The following is a 19,929-nucleotide window of genomic DNA, read 5'->3' on the forward strand; positions in this document are numbered from 1 at the left end:
GTTTAGAGTATAGCTAAGTGTAGGTAAGTGTACATGTAAAGAGTGCAGGTAGTTACAGGTAAGAAGTACAAGTGTGCAGGGAAGGATACAGGTAAGAAGAGCAGGTAAGTGTACAGGGAAGGACACAGGTAAGAAGAGCAGGTAAGTGTACAGGGAAGGATACGGGTAAGGAGAGGGGGTAAGTGTACAGGGAAGGATACAGGTAAGGAGAGGGGGTAAGTGTACAGGGAAGGATACAGGTAAACGGTGCAGGTAGAGGTGTGGGAAGTACAGTGTGCCTTACCTTCCTCCTCTTCCTGTGGATGTCTCCGATGGAGTTGGCCAGGCTGTTGGGCCCCAGCAGGGTGCTGGTGCTCTGGGGCCAGTCCACCGTCACCAGGGTGTGCTCCCCCATCAGCACCTTCCGCACGTTCTCCGCCCCCGTCACGCGGATCAGGGGTCTCCCCAGCAGGTGGGTCTTGAACACGTTCCCGTACTTCTGCCTCCGCGAAGCGTGGAACCCGGAACCCTGCAGGCCAAGAGAGCACCAGCGCCGTCAGGAACGTCCAATCAGGGCCAGAGCACCGCCACTTTCAGCCAATCAGGCAGGGCGATGCTGAAGCGCTGGCCAACCACGGAACGGCAGGTAAAACCAATCCGATACTAAGGTGAAAACTTTATCCTGGAGAAAATAGGAATGGTCAAAACACGTCACTAACCGTTATGTGCACGTTATCGAATTGACCAATATCGAATTTCCCGCCGATTATCATGCAAAATTTTGTATGCATACAGTTGGTTTCACCTTACAGTGGCTGCCAGCTTCTAATATTGCTTACTGATATTTTGCTGAAATAAATGGCCAATTATTCATTATATAATTTGCAGCTTTTAAAAACATAAGCCTTTCAGTCTTGTTTGTTCCAAGAAATTACGGGTTTAAGATCAGAGGGTCAAAGCACAACTGGAATTTTTAAGTAAGACCCTGGGATGTGTGAGGCACGCAGGGCCTGGAGGCTGAGTCGGCTTGACTGCGTGCCGATTTGGGTCTGCTGCTTTGAGTGTGAAGGGTTTAGCGCAACATTAGCCTCGGGTATTACCAGGTCAATGAGGTGTTAGCGTTAATGAGACTTTGGAGGTAAGAGTTACACGTAGTGTCGAGTTTTCACCGGTGGATTATTCCGATTATTTTTGGAGGGCGGCGGAGGGCGGTTGGTGCGGCAGGGTCTTTGGAAAGAGGAGGCGTGTGTTGTGTTAGATTAGTTTAAGAGATTACAGGAGAGAGGTCTTGGCTTAGCCTCCTAGATCACAGTTGGGGTCAGGGAAGTGATCTAATGCATGTGTGTAGGGTAGGGGGGGGGTCCCAGGAGACCGAGACACGTGTTAGGGTTATATGATGGATATCTACAGGACCTGAGGTACCCAGCAATGGGTGTATGACTCACACACACATACACACGCTTATAACCCATGGCTATATAGTCCCATGGCTGTTTCTGTTGACTCAACTATGGCATGGTTTTGTTGAGTTAACACTGTCCTGCATTAGAAGATCCCACCAGTGGAAAAGTATACTCTATCAGAGATCATTTAGAGGTACAACAATATATATACACAACGACACGCACAGCCCCGAAACATCACAGCCCCTGACCAGGCCGGGATGCAGTGAGGAGCCGTGACTACACGTCGCTCACCCTCTCCCTCCCTCCTCTCGCCCGGCGTTCCGGTATCTCAGCGATAAACACGTCCCATAGGGGGCGGGAACCAGGGACAGCCAATGAGATCGCGACTCATTAGATCACATGTCTGCCCCCTACCTCCTAATCTGAGTTAAGTAATGACCACAAGGCCAACCGTCTTCGTCCGTTCAGAACTTCACCGGACGCCGACTGGAGCCAGAGGTGGTGTGGTCTCACTGGTCCGATCGCAGGCCAGACCGGTGAACCCTATCCTGGCATGGGTGGCACTGTGGAACCGACCAGATCCAGAAAGTCTCCTCGTACAGGAGGGGCTGATTGAGAAATACACAACTATGTAATATGGCTTCTCTGAATTACAAACTAAATACAGGTCTCTCTCTCCCTCCCTGTCTCTCATACACATACACATTTTCTCTCTCTCCCTCTCTCTCTCTCCCTCTCTCTCCCTCTCTCTCTCTCTCTCTCTCCCTCTCTCTCTCCCTCTCACCCTCCCTCCCTCCCTCTCTCTCTCCCTCTCTCTCTCTCTCTCCCTCCCTCCCTCCCTCTCTCTCTCTCTCCCTCTCTCCCTCTCTCCCTCTCTCCCTCTCTCTCTCTCTCTCTCTCCCGCACTCCTACACACGCGCACACGTAATGGGCCGAATGAGAGCATGATTCCGCGTCGCCGCGGTGCCGACAGGTTAGCGAGAGAAAAAGCACATTCATGTTCACCGGAGGTCAACCCGGCGTGAAGGCAGGCGCTTCGGCCCCTCTGTTTAGCGTCCCGACGCTGGCCGTAACCCCACAGCGTATGCCCCTCTTCATAAAGAGCTACTGTGGAGTGCGGCTGCAGACGCCGGCCTTCAGGAGGCTCATTTGGGCTCATTTCTGCCCGCCGTTTGCTCTGACACTCAGGCCGCCCATTGGCCCTCCTGCCTGCGTGTGCACACACCACTGGCTATTTGAGGTCTAATTTTAGCAGCGCAGAGGAGTTTCTCATGTTTACTCGGCTGTTTGCGGGGGCCTGCAGCCCGCAGCAGAGCTAGTCCGTGTTAGTCTGCAGGTACGGAGAGCTAGAGAGAGAGCGCGTGTGTGTGTGTGTGTGTCTGTGTGTGTGTGTGTGTGTGTGTGTGTGTGTGTGTGTGTGTGTGTGAGTGTGTGTGTGTGTGTGTGTGAGTGTGTGTGTGTGTGTGTGTGTATGTGTCTATGTGTGTGTGTGTGTGTGTGTGTGTGTGTGTGTGTCTGTGCCTGTGTGTGTGTGTGAGTGTGTGTGTGTGTGTGTGTCTGTGTGTGTGCGTGCGTGTGTATGCTGCAAGAAATACTAGAATGCTGGCACACACCCTCACACAAATGTACACACACACACACTCACACACAGGCACATACACACACACACAGGCACACACACTCACACACAGGCACATACACACACACACAGGCACACACACTCACACACAGGCACACACACTCACACACAGGCACACACACACTCACACACAGGCACACACACTCACACACAGGCACACACACTCACACACACACACACACACAGGCACACACACACACAGTAACTCCAGAGTGATTGACAGCTCCATGAATGCGTGTGCTCCTCCAGCCTCCTGATAAAAGGCACTTTTGCGGCGTTGTGGCTTCGAGGCGGGGGCACCCCGCGGCCCCATTACACACCTGGGCTGGCGGGTACGGGTCCCCCGTGCCCCGGGTGAGGGGCCACGGCCCCGCCGGGGCTCAGCCGCTTTCGGACGACCAATTAATGACGCGGTGAATGGCGGCTTTGTCAGGGACCTGACTTATCATTTCCCCACTTAGCACAAACGCTTTTGACACTGGCCAGCCGACCACATGCCCGCACTCACACAGCAGACATGGTGTGCCGGGGCCAGGGGGGAAGGGGCGGGGGCGGGGCGCTGGTTTGGGTTGCCGGGGGGGGGGAGGTTACGGGGTTTAGGGGGGCCCCTCAGGGGGAGAGGAACGGGGGGGGGAAACGCGCTCCCCCCCCCTCCCCTACGTGCGCCTCCAGCCCCCTTAATGATGTGTTCGCGCGGCGTTCATTTGAAGCCTGATCAAACGGGATTAACCCGTGCTCCGGGAGCCTCCGCCCCGCGGCGGGCTGCGTTACGCACAGCCGGTTACCGTGGCGCCCGCGCCCTCAGCCGCCGCGCGCCGTGGGGTCACGACCCGCTCGGCTCCCCGCGCTGCCGGCAGCACGGCCGGGGTCAGGGCCCGCCGCATCGGCTAATGAACCGGCGAAATGACGGTTTGACCGTTTGACTTTTCAATTACCGGGTTGAACTGAAATTCACTTCCACGAAATTAACTGGGTTACGCTTACAGCACACCGCCTGTTACAAGCTATCGTACAGCCCATGCATTCCTAGTATTTACTGGATAAGCACCAGGTACTTCTTTGGTAACTACATTGTGTTCAGAGGAAAGCACTATGAAACACTCTGTAAAACATATTTACATTCCATTTACTTGTCATATGGCACTTCTTGACTTTGTTTCATAGTACTTACCACTGAAATCAAAGTATTTACCTAATAATTACACAAGTACCCGTGTATTTACCCAGTAAATACTAGGTAACTAACAGTCTGTACCAGTGTCTGCAGCCCTGGTCAATACACACTGTATTTACGGATAATAACAACACTCATCATCCCATGCTGGAACAGAGGGAGCTTAGATTGAGATATAACTTCCAGAATGATGTTATGGTACAGTGTTACAACATGACGTAATGTGAATAAAAGGCCAACGGTTTGGCATGTGTGTGCGTGTGTGTCACGCTGGATTACTGCAGGGCTGCTGGCCTTCCTGGGCCACCCTTCTGAGGAAGAGGTGCCCAGCAGGGCGTACAGAGCGTTCACTCAACCCTGGCCTGCAGCCTCTGTGAGCCAAGCCTGCAGTCTGATGGAGCAGGGCACACAAACGGACCATCTCTGCTCTCCTTTCCACTCTGCTCTTCCTCTCTCTCTCCACCATTCCCTCCTCTCTCCTCCTCCCCCTCTCCTCTCTTCATTCTACCTCTCCTCTCCTCTCTCTTCCTCTCCTCTCTTCATTCTACCTCTCCTCTCTCTTCCTCTCCTCTCTTCATTCTACCTCTCCTCTCCTCTCTCTTCCTCTCTTCTTCATTCTACCTCTCCTCTCCTCCTCTTCTTCTCTCTTATTTCTACCTCTCCTCTTCTCTCTCCTCCTCTCCTCTCTTATTTCCACCTCTCCTCTCCTCCTCTCCTCTCTTATTTCCACCTCTCCTCTCCTCTCTCAGACCCGTCAGGAGCGCCCTCAGCTCGTGCTGTTGACCCAACCTTGTTTAGATTTTCTCCTGTGTACTTCCTGAACTGGCCACACTCACCCCGCCCCCACCTCGCCCCCCCCCCCCCCCAACACTTTCTCCAAATAAACAAACTCTCCCCGCCTGACTGTGGGCCAGGGAGCAGGTCGCGGGGGCGGACCGTGGCCAGGGGGGGGCGGGGCTCCCATTTGCTGGAGTCTGATTGGCTCGCCGCTGGTCGGCGGAAACAAACACTGGTCAGGCAGCAACCGAAAAACCCCCCCGCCCCTGTACCAGCGTGCCCGTGAGGGATTGCTGGGGGGGGGTTCACAAACTGAGCACACAGCCCTCCCCCTCTTTTACCGACGCAGATACTGTTTAATAGAATGTGTAATCGGGCACGCAATAAAAGCTTATTTTGGAATATGATGGGTATATTACTCATGAGCGGGCAGAGTATCCGTGCCGGGCAGGGTGAGGTCGGTCATGGCTAGACATTACCAATCGTCACGTAGGTGCCCGTGGCCGGGTCAGAGAGTCACCCGGCGGTCGAGTGCGAGCGAGAACACGTGAGATATCTTCCTCACCAGATCATCGTCTCGCCACAGCGGCCTCAAGACATGCCGGCCCAGGTCTGAGGACCGTACGCTCTGCCTGCAGTTCACGCTACAGAACAACACAGGCATTTAGCAGACCCAGAGCGATGTAACGCCAGTTTACAGTCAGGATGTGTTGTCACCAACATCCCATCATTGCTCAACTTTCACATTACAGTAAATGTTCTCCCATAAAATGTATTAACACATCACCAATAAGAACGCAAGTGGGGTAATCAGTGGCATCTTTGTAGTCCGCCCAGTTAGGAGCATACAGGCACTTCAATTTGATTAATTTAAAGGTTAGGCTAGTTGATGACTTTACACGAAAATAATGTTGGCATGACAACTGAGCCAGCGATGGGGTCAAAGTTCAACGCAACTTGAGCCTCAGTGATGGGCACGGCCACGACAACGACAGGACATTGTCTGTCACTCTGGCATAGTGACCAACCAAGATGTGATAATCACTGGTGGCAACAATCATGCGCACACGCCCTTAGAGTCAACTCACACAGCTGGATATGCACTAAAGCAGGTGAAGTGCCCTGCTCAACAGAACAATAGTTTATTTCCTGGGACTTCAATCTGCAACCTTTAGGCTATAAGGCCAGTTAGCCAAGCTTCTAACTGCTGCTACGCTGCCTCTTGGATATTTATGAACTGTATCCATCTCTCTGTCAGTTACATCACAAGCGATGCACTTTTGAGCTGGACCAACTCCTTGTCTGAGATTCAGATATTAATTTCATATTTCTCAAGTTTAAATTTCATTGATAGAAACGTGATAGAAAAGTCACGCTATCAGCGACGGACAGGATTATAGCGGCCTGTGTTGCGTAGTGGTTAAGGTACATGACTGGGACCCGCAAGGTCGGTGGTTCTAATCCCGGTGTAGCCACAATAAGATCCGCACAGCCGTTGGGCCCTTGAGCAAGGCCCTTAACCCTACATTGCTCCAGGGGAGCTGGAGGTGACGCGGGCGTTTGGGCGGGGGGGCGGGGGGGCGTTGGACGGGGGACGCCGGATCCTCCCAGCCCCGCGGCGCGTTCCCGGCGGACAGCGGCGCACAGAGAGGCCGGCCGGCGACTGAGGCGCCCTGTGTTCTCACGGCGGGAGCGGGTAAACATGCGCTCAGAGGGGGTCGTGATCGAGACAGAGGCAGCCCTGCTCAAACTGACCCCCAGTCCCACAGCAGGAACAGAGGAGAGTAGAGGAGAGGAGGGGGGGGGCGGGGGGAAGGCGGCCCTGCTCAAACTGACCCCCAGTCCCACAGCAGGAACAGGGCATCCTTATTTTTCTGGCCAGGAAGCCCTGCTCGCCTGCAGACAGTGGGGCAAAGCTCATTTCATCTGGGAAAACAGGGTGTGGAGAGCGGGAGCAGAGAGAGGGCACAAACACTTACGAGAGGACAAGGCTCTCTTTCACTGCCTCAGTCCCTCTGTTTTTACTGTCAGAGCCCATAGCCAGACAGAGCACCCGGGAGTCCGACAGCCCTTAAACACACACACGCGCACACACACGCGCACACACACACACACACACGCACACACACACGCACACACACACGCGTGCTCACCGTGCATACACACGTGTGCACAGATCACACTCATATACAAAAACATACAAACACACACGCACACACACACGTCTACACACACACGCGTGCTTACCGTGCATACACACGTGTGCACAGATCACACTCATATACAAAAACATACAAACACACACGCATACACGCACGTCTACGCACACACACGTGCTTACTGTGCATACACACGTGTGTACACAGATTCACACTCATACACAAAAACACACACGCATACACGCACGTCTACACACACATACGTGCTCACCGTGCATACACACGTGTGTACACAGATACAATTGTGAACACAGACATGCATTCACACTCATACGCAAAAGCATACACAAACTTGCTCATACAAAAATACACACACACACATTTCATTCTACAGTTCTACAGCAGCGGACAGGAGCAGTCTTTGCTTCATTCCTCCATCACCCAGTAATGTCAGAGAGAGAAGGAGGGAGAGAAGGAGGGAGAGGGAGAGGGAGAAGGAGGGAGAGAGGTAGAAAGGGGAAAGGGGGAGGTGGCTGTCTATTTCATGGATGTGTGACTCTGGAGATAGAGCTGCTGCAGATCTAAATGTTTACCACAATGACCCGGGAGGGGTCATGGATGCCCAGGGAGGGGCCATGGATGCCCAGGGAGGGGCCACGGAGGACATTCAGTGAGAAGATGAGGAATGTCCCCCATCGCCCAGCCCGCCAAATGTAAGGGCCAAAAAACGAACACAAATCCTGGGAAAGAGTGATGTCACTAGGCCGTAGGTCTTGCACACACACACCCCTACGCTCACACACACACACACACACACTCACACACTCACACACAGACACACCCCTACGCTCACATACTCACACACACACACACACACACCCCTACACTCACACACACACACACACCCCTACGCTCACATGCACGCAAATCACACGTGCCACTGCACACCGCCATTACACACACAACCACCTGTCCCTATGCAGTCTCCCTCTACTATGAAATGAATTAAGTCAACTAATCAACCTTTCACGCAAGTTTCAAAACATGTCAATAACTAAAGTATGAAATGGTAAATAGATCCCATCCCATTCGCCCCTATTCCCGCATCACAGAGCTCAATAACCAGCCCCAGCAGACAGAGGAAAGACAAAAGGACGGACAAGTGGACGAACAGAGTGAGAGACAGGACCTCGTCCCATTCCAGAGCAAGTGTCTAAGCAGGAGCTGTCCCCGGTGTGTCTAATCTCAGACAAATCTCCAGGAAAAACAGTCCAACAGTCTCCATCGAGACGCCGCAAGCTAGCACGCGTGGCAGCCATGACGGCCAGGAAAGAGTTAACTCGCCCCGCTCAATAGTCCTTTTATTTTTTAAAGAAATTTATCAGATATTTTACAAGGAGACTACTTTTTTCCACTGACCCCTTCCAAACAGAGCGCACGACTAAAAATACAAATTTCTGTGTAAATTGGACACCGGTTGAAACTCCCAGTATATAAATGTAGTCTTTGTGCAGTAGTGGAAATGTTATACAAATGACTCTTTTATTAGAACCACAAAAAAGCCCTTTAATTATATTTATTCAGATCAGCGCAGGGGTTGCCCGAACACTGGAGTTCTTACGGCAGAGGAAACTTGAATAGGGAGTCATCGAGGAGTCATGGAGCTCACTGACCCAGGAGGAGAGAGGAGTCATGGATCTCACTGACCCAGGAGGAGAGGAGTCATGGAGCTCACTGACCCAGGAGGAGAGAGAGGAGTCATGGAGCTCACTGACCCAGGAGGAGAGAGGAGTCATGGATCTCACTGACCCAGGAGGAGAGGAGTCATGGAGCTCACTGACCCAGGAGGAGAGAGAGGAGTCATGGAGCTCACTGACCCAGGGGGAGAGGAGTCATGGAGCTCACTGACCCAGGAGGACAGAGAGGAGTCATGGATCTCACTGACCCAGGGGGAGAGAGGAGTCATGGATCTCACTGACCCAGGGGGAGAGGAGTCATGGATCTCACTGACCCAGGGGGAGAGGAGTCATGGAGCTCACTGACCCAGGAGGAGAGAGGAGTCATGGATCTCACTGACCCAGGGGGAGAGGAGTCATGGATCTCACTGACCCAGGGGGAGAGGAGTCATGGAGCTCACTGACCCAGGAGGACAGAGAGGAGTCTTGGATCTCACTGACCCAGGAGGAGAGAGAGGAGTCATGGATCTCACTGACCCAGGGGGAGAGGAGTCATGGAGCTCACTGACCCAGGGGGAGAGGAGTCATGGAGCTCACTGACCCAGGGGGAGAGGAGTCATGGAGCTCACTGACCCAGGGGGAGAGAGGAGTCATGGAGCTCACTGACCCAGGGGGAGAGGAGTCATGGAGCTCACTGACCCAGGGGGAGAGAGGAGTCATGGAGCTCACTGACCCAGGAGGAGAGAGGAGTCATGGATCTCACTGACCCAGGGAGAGAGGAGTCATGGAGCTCACTGACCCAGGGGGAGAGAGGAGTCATGGAGCTCACTGACCCAGGGAGAGAGGAGTCATGGAGCTCACTGACCCAGGGAGAGAGGAGTCATGGATCTCACTGACCCAGGGGGAGAAGAGTCATGGAGCTCACTGACCCAGGGGGAGAGGGGGAGAGAGAGAGAGAGAGAGAGGGAGAGAGAGGGAGGGGGAGAGAGAGAGAAAGCATGAGTGAGTAAGCGAGTGAGTGAGAGTGACAGAGAGAGAGAGAGAGAGAGAGAGAGAGGGAGGGTGAGAGAGAACCACAGGAGCCATTGGGCATTTTTATAGCTTTCCTACCTGTTTGTGTTGGCTTTTACCTGTTCCTCCCACCTACTAACTCCCCACACTTTTCTGTCTCTCTGCGCCTGAGAGAACTCCACCTCCAGTGTTTATTGTCCTTCTCATTTTATTTTTTTGTTGCTGTTTTTGAGCTTGTCCACCGTTGTCACTCCGGCTCGAATGTGAATCTGATGCATGTGCCTCTGGCCGCCGGCCGTTTCCTCCCCGTACATTTTCCATGTATTGATTTAGAGCTGCAGGTAGACTACAGAGGTTTATTTTGACTCTAGTCACGGCGCACGTACGGCATTAAAAAAAAGATAATACATCCATTTACTGAAATGGCCCATTGGAATCCCTCAGGAAGTGTACATTGGCAGCGGTTCAGTGAGGGTATAGTGAAGCTGGGGAGGGCGGGGAGAGAGAGGGAGGGGTGGGATTTGGGTGGGTGGGGGGGGGGTTTGGGTGCTGGGGGTGGTGGGGCGGCCTCTCCATTATTCTGCCATCAGTCGCCCCCCAAAGCACTGCCCCACTGCCAGCCAGCCCAGGGTGTGGGGCAGTGGGTGTTGGGGGAAAGTGACAGGTTTCTCTGTTTTTGTCCCGCACACAAAGTACCCCGTCACTCTCAGTTACACACGCCATCGGGGGGGTGGGGGGGGGGGGGGGGGGGCGTATGTGATCCGAGGGGGGGGGGGGGGGGGGGGCGGGGGTGTTTGGGTTACAGCCGGGGGTTAGGGAAGGGTAGAGGGGAGCCCAGAAAGGAGAACATGCGCTTCCCTCGGGCACAAAAACAGAATACCGGAGGAGCGGGGGGGCGGGGCTGACAGGGGGAGCCAAGAAGGAGCAGAACGGAGCGGAGCGGAGCGGAGCGGGGAGAATGCGCTGCCCTTCGACCTGGAAGCCGTGCGGGGAAGGAGATTACGGTTGTTCAGAGAGCTGTGAACGCTCACCCCGGGACCTCTATTGTCCCCCCGGGCCCCCCCGGGCCCCCCCGGCCCCCCCGGGCCCCCCCGGGCCCTGCCAAGTCCCGCTCGGCTCGCGCCCCCTGGGTTTTTGTCCCCCGGGACAAGAGGCGGTTTGAGGCGGGCGGGGGGGGGGGGCCGGGGTGAACGCGGGGGCACGACGCTGCCCTGCCAGTCACCGCTCTAATCCCCCCCGAAAAGCACAGAGCCTCGGCCCCGCTTGGGCCCCGGGGCCCACGCCTGGCCCCTGCCCTGCATGCAGATTCAGGACCTGCTGGGTGGAGAGGAGACGGGGTGCAGGGATCCCCCCGCGGGGGGGAGCATTGTCCCGCAGACTGGATCTGTCAGGCGGGGAACAGACCCAGGACGTGTGGAAGCACCCAGCTGCCCGCTCCCTGAACCTGAGGCTCCTGCACCAACACTGCCAACACTACCAACACACTCCCCTCTCCTGCACCAACGCCACCAACACACTCCCCTCTCCTGCACCAACGCCACCAACACACTCCCCTCTCCTGCACCAACGCCACCAACACACTCCCCTCTCCTGCACCAACACACTCCCCTCTCCTGCACCAACACACTCCCCTCTCCTGCACCAACGCCACCAACACACTCCCCTCTCCTGCACCAACGCCACCAACACACTCCCCTCTCCTGCACCAACACACTCCCCTCTCCTGCACCAACGCCACCAACACACTCCCCTCTCCTGCACCAACACACTCCCCTCTCCTGCACCAACACACTCCCCTCTCCTGCACCAACGCCACCAACACACTCCCCTCTCCTGCACCAACACTACCAACACACTCCCCTCTCCTGCACCAACACACTCCCCTCTCCTGCACCAACGCCACCAACACACTCCCCTCTCCTGCACCAACACTACCAACACACTCCCCTCTCCTGCACCAACACACTCCCCTCTCCTGCACCAACGCCACCAACACACTCCCCTCTCCTGCACCAACACACTCCCCTCTCCTGCACCAACACACTCCCCTCTCCTGCACCAACACACTCCCCTCTCCTGCACCAACACTACCAACACACTCCCCTCTCCTGCACCAACACACTCCCCTCTCCTGCACCAACACACTCCCCTCTCCTGCACCAACGCCACCAACACACTCCCCTCTCCTGCACCAACACACTCCCCTCTCCTGCACCAACACCACCAACACACTCCCCTCTCCTGCACCAACACACTCCCCTCTCCTGCACGAACACACTCCCCTCTGCTGCACCAACACCACCAACACACTCCCCTCTCCTGCACCAACGCCACCAACACACTCCCCTCTCCTGCACCAACACTACCAACACACTCCCCTCTCCTGCACCAACACTACCAACACACTCCCCTCTCCTGCACCAACGCCACCAACACACTCCCCTCTCTTGCACCAACACACTCCCCTCTCCTGCACCAACACCACCAACACACTCCCCTCTCCTGCACGAACACACTCCCCTCTCCTGCACGAACACACTCCCCTCTGCTGCACCAACACCACCAACACACTCCCCTCTCCTGCACCAACACACTCCCCTCTCCTGCACCAACACTACCAACACACTCCCCTCTCCTGCACCAACACCACCAACACACTCCCCTCTCCTGCACCAACACACTCCCCTCTCCTGCACCAACACTACCAACACACTCCCCTCTCCTGCACCAACACCACCAACACACTCCCCTCTCCTGCACCAACACCACTAACACACTCCCTTCTGCTGCAGTCAACACTCCACCTGGTTCTACACTCAACACTCCCTCTCCTTCTACACTCAACACTATTCCTGGTCTAACACTCAACACTCCCCCGGTCCTATACTCAACACTGCCATTGGTCCAAAACTCAACACTCCCTCTGGTCCAACACCAGATGGTTTGTCCTTTACGTTAAACCCAGAAAACATTAAACATTCCATCATTCACATTCAGTGGTTTTATGACCTTAACCAGGGTTGGGATCGACTCTTATTTCAGTTCAGTCAATACAGGAAGTGAATTTAAATTCAATTCATGAAGTTAAAACTGCCTTATGGGTATTTTTTTATGAATTGAATTTCAAGCCATTTCCTGAACTGACGTTGAAATGAAACTGACCCCAACCTTGCCCCCAAAATCGTTCATCACTACTCAACGTTAACTACCGACACTCTTTCCCCCCCTCCCGAACATTCCCTCCCCCCAACACAGAACACGCCAAAACACCCAACCGTTCGTCACCACACCTCCCTCCCTCAAAGTCTTTTCATCTCCTTCAAAATGAACAGGGCCTCTCCCTCAAACCTGTCAGCGCCGGCCCATCTCCAGGTTCAGCGCTGGGAGGCAAACGCACAACGCAGAGTGCAAAGAGGACAGTTCTGGAGGACGAAACACCACCCACCCTCAGACAAGCCCACCATCTCTCAACGACGAGCCGGCTGTCTGAAAGAGCCTCCCCAGCCAGGTAATTCCCCTGTGCTGAAGGACAACGGCAGGAGGAGCGTGAGACAGCGGCACAGGAAGGGAACAACAGCCCATCGCAAAAAATAAATTAAAAAAACACTGTTGGACGGAAATGTGTGATATCGATGAACCATTGGACAGGTGCGTCGGATCATTGCGCGGTGATAGACGTCTCCACAGAGCATTCTGGGAAACAGTGGGCCAGTGTGCTCTGTTCTTCATCCACGTTCCCGGGGAACATGGAATGAATGCTCGGAATTCGACCAAAGAGCGTTTATTTTATTTTATATTAAAGCCACAAAATGGAAGCGTGGCTGCACCCCACCCAACCCAACCCGAACCCAACCCGAACCCCTCCAACCCCCACATCTACAGATCCTGCAATTCAACCCCACTACAGTGGAAAAAAAAAAAGAAAATGACATAAATTCTTAAAAAAGGAAACCTCAAGGAATGCAGAGAGTGAGAGCATGGGGAGTTCACCTTGTCTGTGTCTACTTTCCCTCACAGGGGAGTTCACCTTGTCTGTGTCTACTTTCCCTCACAGGGGAGTTCACCTTGTCTGTGTCTACTTTCCCTCACAGGGGAGTTCACCTTGTCTGGGTCCACCCCCCCCCCCCCATGGATCCTGCTGGTAGCTCCACACAGAGGGGGGGTCAGAGGTCACAGCCTGGCCTAATGGGGCGTGACTCCTAAGTGGCTTTGGTGGGGTCCTGTGGTACTGGGTTACCCGGGTGACATTAGCAGGGGAGGCTGTAAAGACAGTGCCACCCTACTGAGTGCAGCCACAACATCAGGGCTCATAACACACACACACAGCCGCATGGCCAGGTCTGTCCTATTGTTTCTCATACAAAGGGTGTGTGTGTGCGTGTGTGTGGGTGGGTGTGTGTGTGTGAGTGTATGTGTGTGCGTGCGTGTGTGTGTATGTGTGTGTGTGTGTGTGTGTGTGTATGTGAGAGGTGTGTGTGTGTGGGTGTGTGTGTGTGTGAGAGTGTGTATGTGTGTGTGTGTGTGTGTGTGTATGTGTGTGTGTGAGAGTGTGTATGTGTGTGTGTGTGTGGGTGGGTGTGATTGTGCATGTGTGTGTGCGTGTGTGTGTACATGTGTGGGCGCGTGTGTATGTGTGTAAGTGTGTGTGTGTGTGTACATGTGTGTGTCCTTGTGTGTGTGTGTGTGTGTGTGTGTGGTGTGTATGTGTGTGTGGGTGTGTGTGTGTGTGTGTGTGTGTGTGTGTGGTGTGTATGTGTGTGTGGGTGTGTGTATGTGTGTGGGTGTGGGTGTGTCTGTGTACGTGTGTGTGTGAGTGTGTGTACATGCGTGTGTGTACGTGTGTGGGTGTGTGTGTGTGAGTGTACATGTGTGTGTGTACGTGTGTGTGTGTGTGTGTGTGAGTGTATGTGTGTGTGGGTGTGTGTGGGTGTGTGTGTGTGAGTGTACATGTGTGTGTGTGTGTGTGTGTGTGTGTGTGTGTGTGTGTGGGAGTGTGTAGAAAGGCTTAGCTTTGACCTCCTTGCAGAGAAATGCTGCCGCCATTCTTTCCCTGCGCTTAACCATGCGCTCGAAACACCAAACACCACTTCAATCAACTATTATAGGAAAATAAAGGTCTGAAATACGAGCCTCCTCAGGCTGCCAGAGAATGCCTGAGAATCACTGAGGACGCAGCGACCAGTCCTGGGGCTGATCACCACTTCATGGATGGATGAATCAGACTAAATAAATAGCACAGACGCATGTTTAAAAATGACCACAGATTACGATAAAAATAAAGGCCTATTCATATAGGTGGAGGGAGTGGCAAAATAAGCAGGGAGAGAAAAACGAAAAGAGCGAGAAACAGAAAGAGAGAGCAGAGAGAGAGAGAGAGAGAGAGAGAGAGAGAGAGAGATCTGTTAGTCAAACTCAAACTGATCTGCCAGATGGGCTGTGTGAAATAAGAGGGGGAGAGCAAATGACAACGTGATGAAAGTTACACTATATAGGCCACTAAAGAGTTGGATTCTGTTTGTCTGGCTACATACGGGGGAGTCACGCAGCGATTGGCTCCTCCATGGGACTCAGGGGGAGGCCCAGGGACGCAGTGCCACAAAACCAGAAATCAATATTCCAGGTGTGAGAGTTTACCCCTGTCAGAAGCTCAGAGCAAAGGCGTGAGCGGACCTGAGCAGACAGCGGTGACCTTGAGCACACGAGGCCCGGTTCGGCGCTCCCGCATAAACGATGACACATTGTCCCACTGACCCAACCAATAATCTTCCGAATCTCTTACAGAGAGCCGCATCTCCTCCGTCTCGTGTCCCGGCTTTAACAACGAACTCCCGAGCACTGCTTCAACTTCATATCCTCACTCACTCACCCCGAGCACCCGGCCCTGCCATTCACAGACTGGTCCCACTGCTGCCAGCCAGCCAACCCACGAGCCTCTGTTAGATGTCAACCCGGGCGGCCGCCGCGCCGCTACCTGGCTGCTCCCTAACATCCGCTCGAGCGAGCCAAATGCGCCCGTGCTGACGTAAAATATCGAACCTGGTGCGACAGAATTCGACCCGCGCCGGAACGAAGCAGCAGTCAAACTCGGAACATGTGTCGGAAACCTGTGCGTAATACTTGGACGAGCGGCACTGGAGTATATAGAACGGAGTGATGGAGTTCCCTCCCGCACGCTGCCGGGGACCTACGTCTGGCTGCTGTAAAACTCCGCGGGTCTCGGCACGAGCGGTATCACGGGCTTCCCAGTACAGAGTCAACGTTGCCACGCGCGGTTTCGCGCTGCGCCATGACGCGCCGCGAACTGCCTGTACAGAGGCTACACCCGCCCGGACTTCCTAGAGGGTCACAACGCACAGGCGCACACATTAAAACCAGTTTTCGTGCAAAAAAAATAGAATAGACATCACGAAGATGCGGGTGTAAAAGTGACCGGGCTGCGCTGTAAAACCGTTTTCATCCGGAGGTGAGGTATGGCCAGCGTCGGAAAATCATGTCTGAGACAAACTTTTGTTCACGTTGCTGAGGAAGAGAGTGGGCTACTAAAGGACACATTGCGGTGTGAGGCAGTGACCACACCGCGGGCAGCAGAGAGGAGGGAGAGATCTATGTTTGGTATTCACTGGGAATAACATAAATATGCAACTCAGCCACCCTGTCAATGAACATTCGCGTACAGGATCTCAGCAACTCAGATATGAGACGTGTGGACATGTAAAACTGCGAGTTTGCACGGTAGCGCGCGTTTAGTCCGCAATCTGGCACAAAATACAGCCCCTCTAGAAATGAAAACTGACAGACGTTTGGCAACTGGTACACAATTCAAAAACAATTTATTTTAAATATACGAATCAAGAAAACGGGTCAATGTTTCACACGTTTGCCAGCAGTTAACAATATTGTTTTGGAATGTGTTCAATATAGGCTACTACTTAAACCATCCTGGACTACAGAAGCAATGTTGAACGTTACACACCCTTTAGTGCTTCGCCCCATGGCAACAAAAGTTGGCTATTCTTAACATTCCTATAATACGCAGGCTACAGAATATGAGTCTCTCGTTGCTACACATAAATACACTTCAAAAGACCATTTCAAAAGATGAGTACTGATACACGCGCAGGCATGCACGTACAATCGCACGCGCGCGCACTCTCTCTCTCTCTCTCTCTCTCAGACACACATACACACTCCTTGTTTCCTTGTGTGTGCATATGTATGACAGAGAGAGAGAGAGAGAGAGAGAGAGAGAGAGAGAGAGAGAGAGAGAGAGAGAGAGAGAGAGAGAGAGAGACGAGCGCAATCCCAAATTATTCAAAACAAACGCTGTCTACCATTCAGTTTTGAATGCGCAGAACTGTACACTTACCCAGAAACGTGGCATAGTTTAAACGCGAGGCATGCATTCGTCCACACATCAGTCCAAGAGCAACAGTTGCACAGGTTTAATTTAGTCGTCGAGCTCTGTGTGTCGAACAGATTACACGAATGGTCTGTAACATGACAATATTACGTCGAATTTATCCAAGGAACGTGTAATTTCTTATGGAGAAAGATGAAACGTCAAGTCTGGTCAGCACGAGTTTATTTTATCCCGAACGCTTGGGAGGTTGCGCTGCACGCGCTCATCTTCCAAGCGCTCCCCCGGATCCAGTGAAGGACTAGCAAGTTATACTTGCTGTTTCACGCGCGTCAAAAGTCATTGATAGCTCTATTACATCAAGGCGATAAGTGAGCTTTCACTTTTACATTCTACGAAACAAAAATGTTCTGCTTAACACTTGAAAGCTTTTTCAAATGTAATTTATGTTTCGTTGGTGGGAAAACAAATACATTTAACTATTTAAAAAGAAAAACTGTTTACGCGCTCAGAGAAATGTACATAGAGAATGATAGATAAATGTACCACAATATGTTTATAACGGAATTGAATGGTACCATTTCTATGCGTCTTGCAAAAGGAAAACTTCAAAGTGTAATCCAATAAGAATACCGTACTCTGTGATGCATCAGTGCACACATTTACACGAGTTATTTCAACAACTGCAGAAAAACGTTCCATTCATAGCAATACCGAAAACTTGCACATTCTGCACAAGTCTGACTTGTCAAACGACCTCGGAATCACGTAAAACAGAAGGAGTCTGTCGGAGCACGGGAGCTGCCGAATGCGCCACGGCGTTACCAGAGGCGCGCGGAGAATTGGGGGATTTACAGAGTGACAGGGCAGGCAGCTTGGACGTGTCCGCGAGCGAAGAGGAAGAGATAGACTACGTACAGTAGACGGCGCTTACCTGAAAAAGCCAGTGGCAGGTCTCTCCGATGATGGGGAATCCCATTGAGCCTTTGGGCATGGGCAGTTTGCAACTCTTGTCCCGGGTCGCGGTCCATCGCAGTTGCCACAGTTGCTGGGACACCGCCAGCAACAGAGCCATTGACACTAAACAAGCCGCAAGTGTCGCCAGAGCCGACACCAGGTCAAAACTTTCAAAAAGCATGATGACCGAGCTGCAGCTGGTGACAGTGACTCTTTAAATGAAGCAATGACACCAAAACGATAAATTGTAGGCGACTAAAACGATGGTAGTGACTTAGTAATATTAATGATCGCGATTAAATATATCGCAATAAATAACATGTATATTTGCAGTTTCGGCTACAGCTAATAGACGCATGAAACGTGGGCTAAATTATGTTCTTTACCTTCTATTCCTGTAAAATTGGTAAAGAAAATAGCAATAAAGTTACGTATTTTTAATTATTTGAATGCTGGAAAAAACAAAACGAAACTGAATACTGATAAAGATTAAATAAACTCATTTTGATATCATTTAAAGCAAATATTACAATTTTACTGTGAACAATTTGCTTAAAAATTAATCTATTATAACTGGAGTCGTGTTGGATTGGTCTAATTTTACAAATCACGAGGGGAGCAAACAGTCAAAAATTATTAAGAATATATTTTAAGAGTTATTAACTGACTGACTTCTGAAAGATTCAGCATGAAAATGTAGAATCCTTTGCATGAAAAATCTCCCCCAAAACGAGTGAGCTTATATTATGTGCTAACCTCTTTTACTTCAGTAAAAAAAAAAAAATGAAATAAAAATTTTTGAAAAAAATAGTTCATAAAGTACTGAAATAGATGTCTGAAATAGAAATAATCCTTTGAAGATTGCGCTCTGATGCTGATGCTTAAATGCTAAAAGTCTTCTCCCTCACTAACTCCTCACTCCGTCCTCTCTCTCTCTCACTCTCTCTCTCTCTCTCTCTCTCGCTCTCTCTCTCTCTCTCTCTCTCTCTCTCTCTCTCGCTTTTCACATACAGTTTCTCAACGTGAGTTCGAGTCGCAAAGCGAGTCTCCAATGTGTGTTTATATAGAGGCAGCGCGGCGGCGAGCGGCCAGGCGGCGAGCGGCTCCCCCAACCCCACCCCCCCGCCCCTCTCCGAGGCGGGGTGAAGAGCGAACGGGCCGAGCGCTGGAGCGTGCGGGACCTGGACGCCGGCCCAAAAAAAGAGAGTAAGGGAGAGCGAGCTCAGAGAGAGGGGAGACGGGGGGGGGGGGGGGGGTTAGCGAAAGGAAACGGGGTTAAAGGTTTTAAGAATTTTATTTCTGGTCCTCTGCTACTGGGAACTTGTCACCTGCGATTTAGCAACGCGCACGTGCGTAAATCATTCCGCCTCCAAGCCGTGGAAGTGTTTGTTTTTCGCCCCAGCTATGATATGGCGTTCCACAGAGCTGCAAATTGACGCAGATGTATGGGAAATTAATGAAACGGCTATATCGCTGTGGCTAGTGAGAATATCTACAAACGAGACGTGGGAAGAATAATTAATCGTTGACAGTAACAACAAGAAAAACAATACTATTAGGGTACTACAGCTAATAGGTAATAATGATCATAAAATAACAATACGCCAAATAATAATAATAATAATAATAATAATAATAATACAAATAAAGCATTCATATATTTATTGTATTGAAATGGTATTTCTTCAGAGCCGTCCAAACTTGTGTTGCAACAATTTTTCAACTTATTCAGTGTTTTCCCGAACAATTGAGCTCCAAAAATATGTTGCCGGGTGAAGCCAGGGACTCAAATAA

At 52.1% G+C, this 19,929-nt stretch overlaps 1 protein-coding gene across 1 annotated transcript in view; it reads right to left on the bottom strand.

Annotated features, from left to right (window-relative positions):
- The window catches only part of LOC133135017 (cytochrome P450 26B1), a 34,660-nt gene extending 15,542 nt beyond the window's left edge, over nt 1–19,118 (bottom strand). The window contains exons 1-2 of the mRNA XM_061251748.1: nt 18,113–19,118; nt 284–508 (exon numbers count right to left, since the gene is read on the bottom strand). Of these exons, the coding sequence (XP_061107732.1) occupies nt 284–508; nt 18,113–18,316 (429 nt within the window). The 5' untranslated portion in view covers nt 18,317–19,118. The remainder of the gene's footprint in view (nt 1–283; nt 509–18,112) is intronic.
- Nucleotides 19,119–19,929: the final 811 nt, after the last annotated feature.

The sequence above is a fragment of the Conger conger genome, chromosome 8 (assembly GCF_963514075.1).
Source record: "Conger conger chromosome 8, fConCon1.1, whole genome shotgun sequence".
Classification (NCBI taxonomy): Eukaryota; Metazoa; Chordata; class Actinopteri; order Anguilliformes; family Congridae; genus Conger; species Conger conger.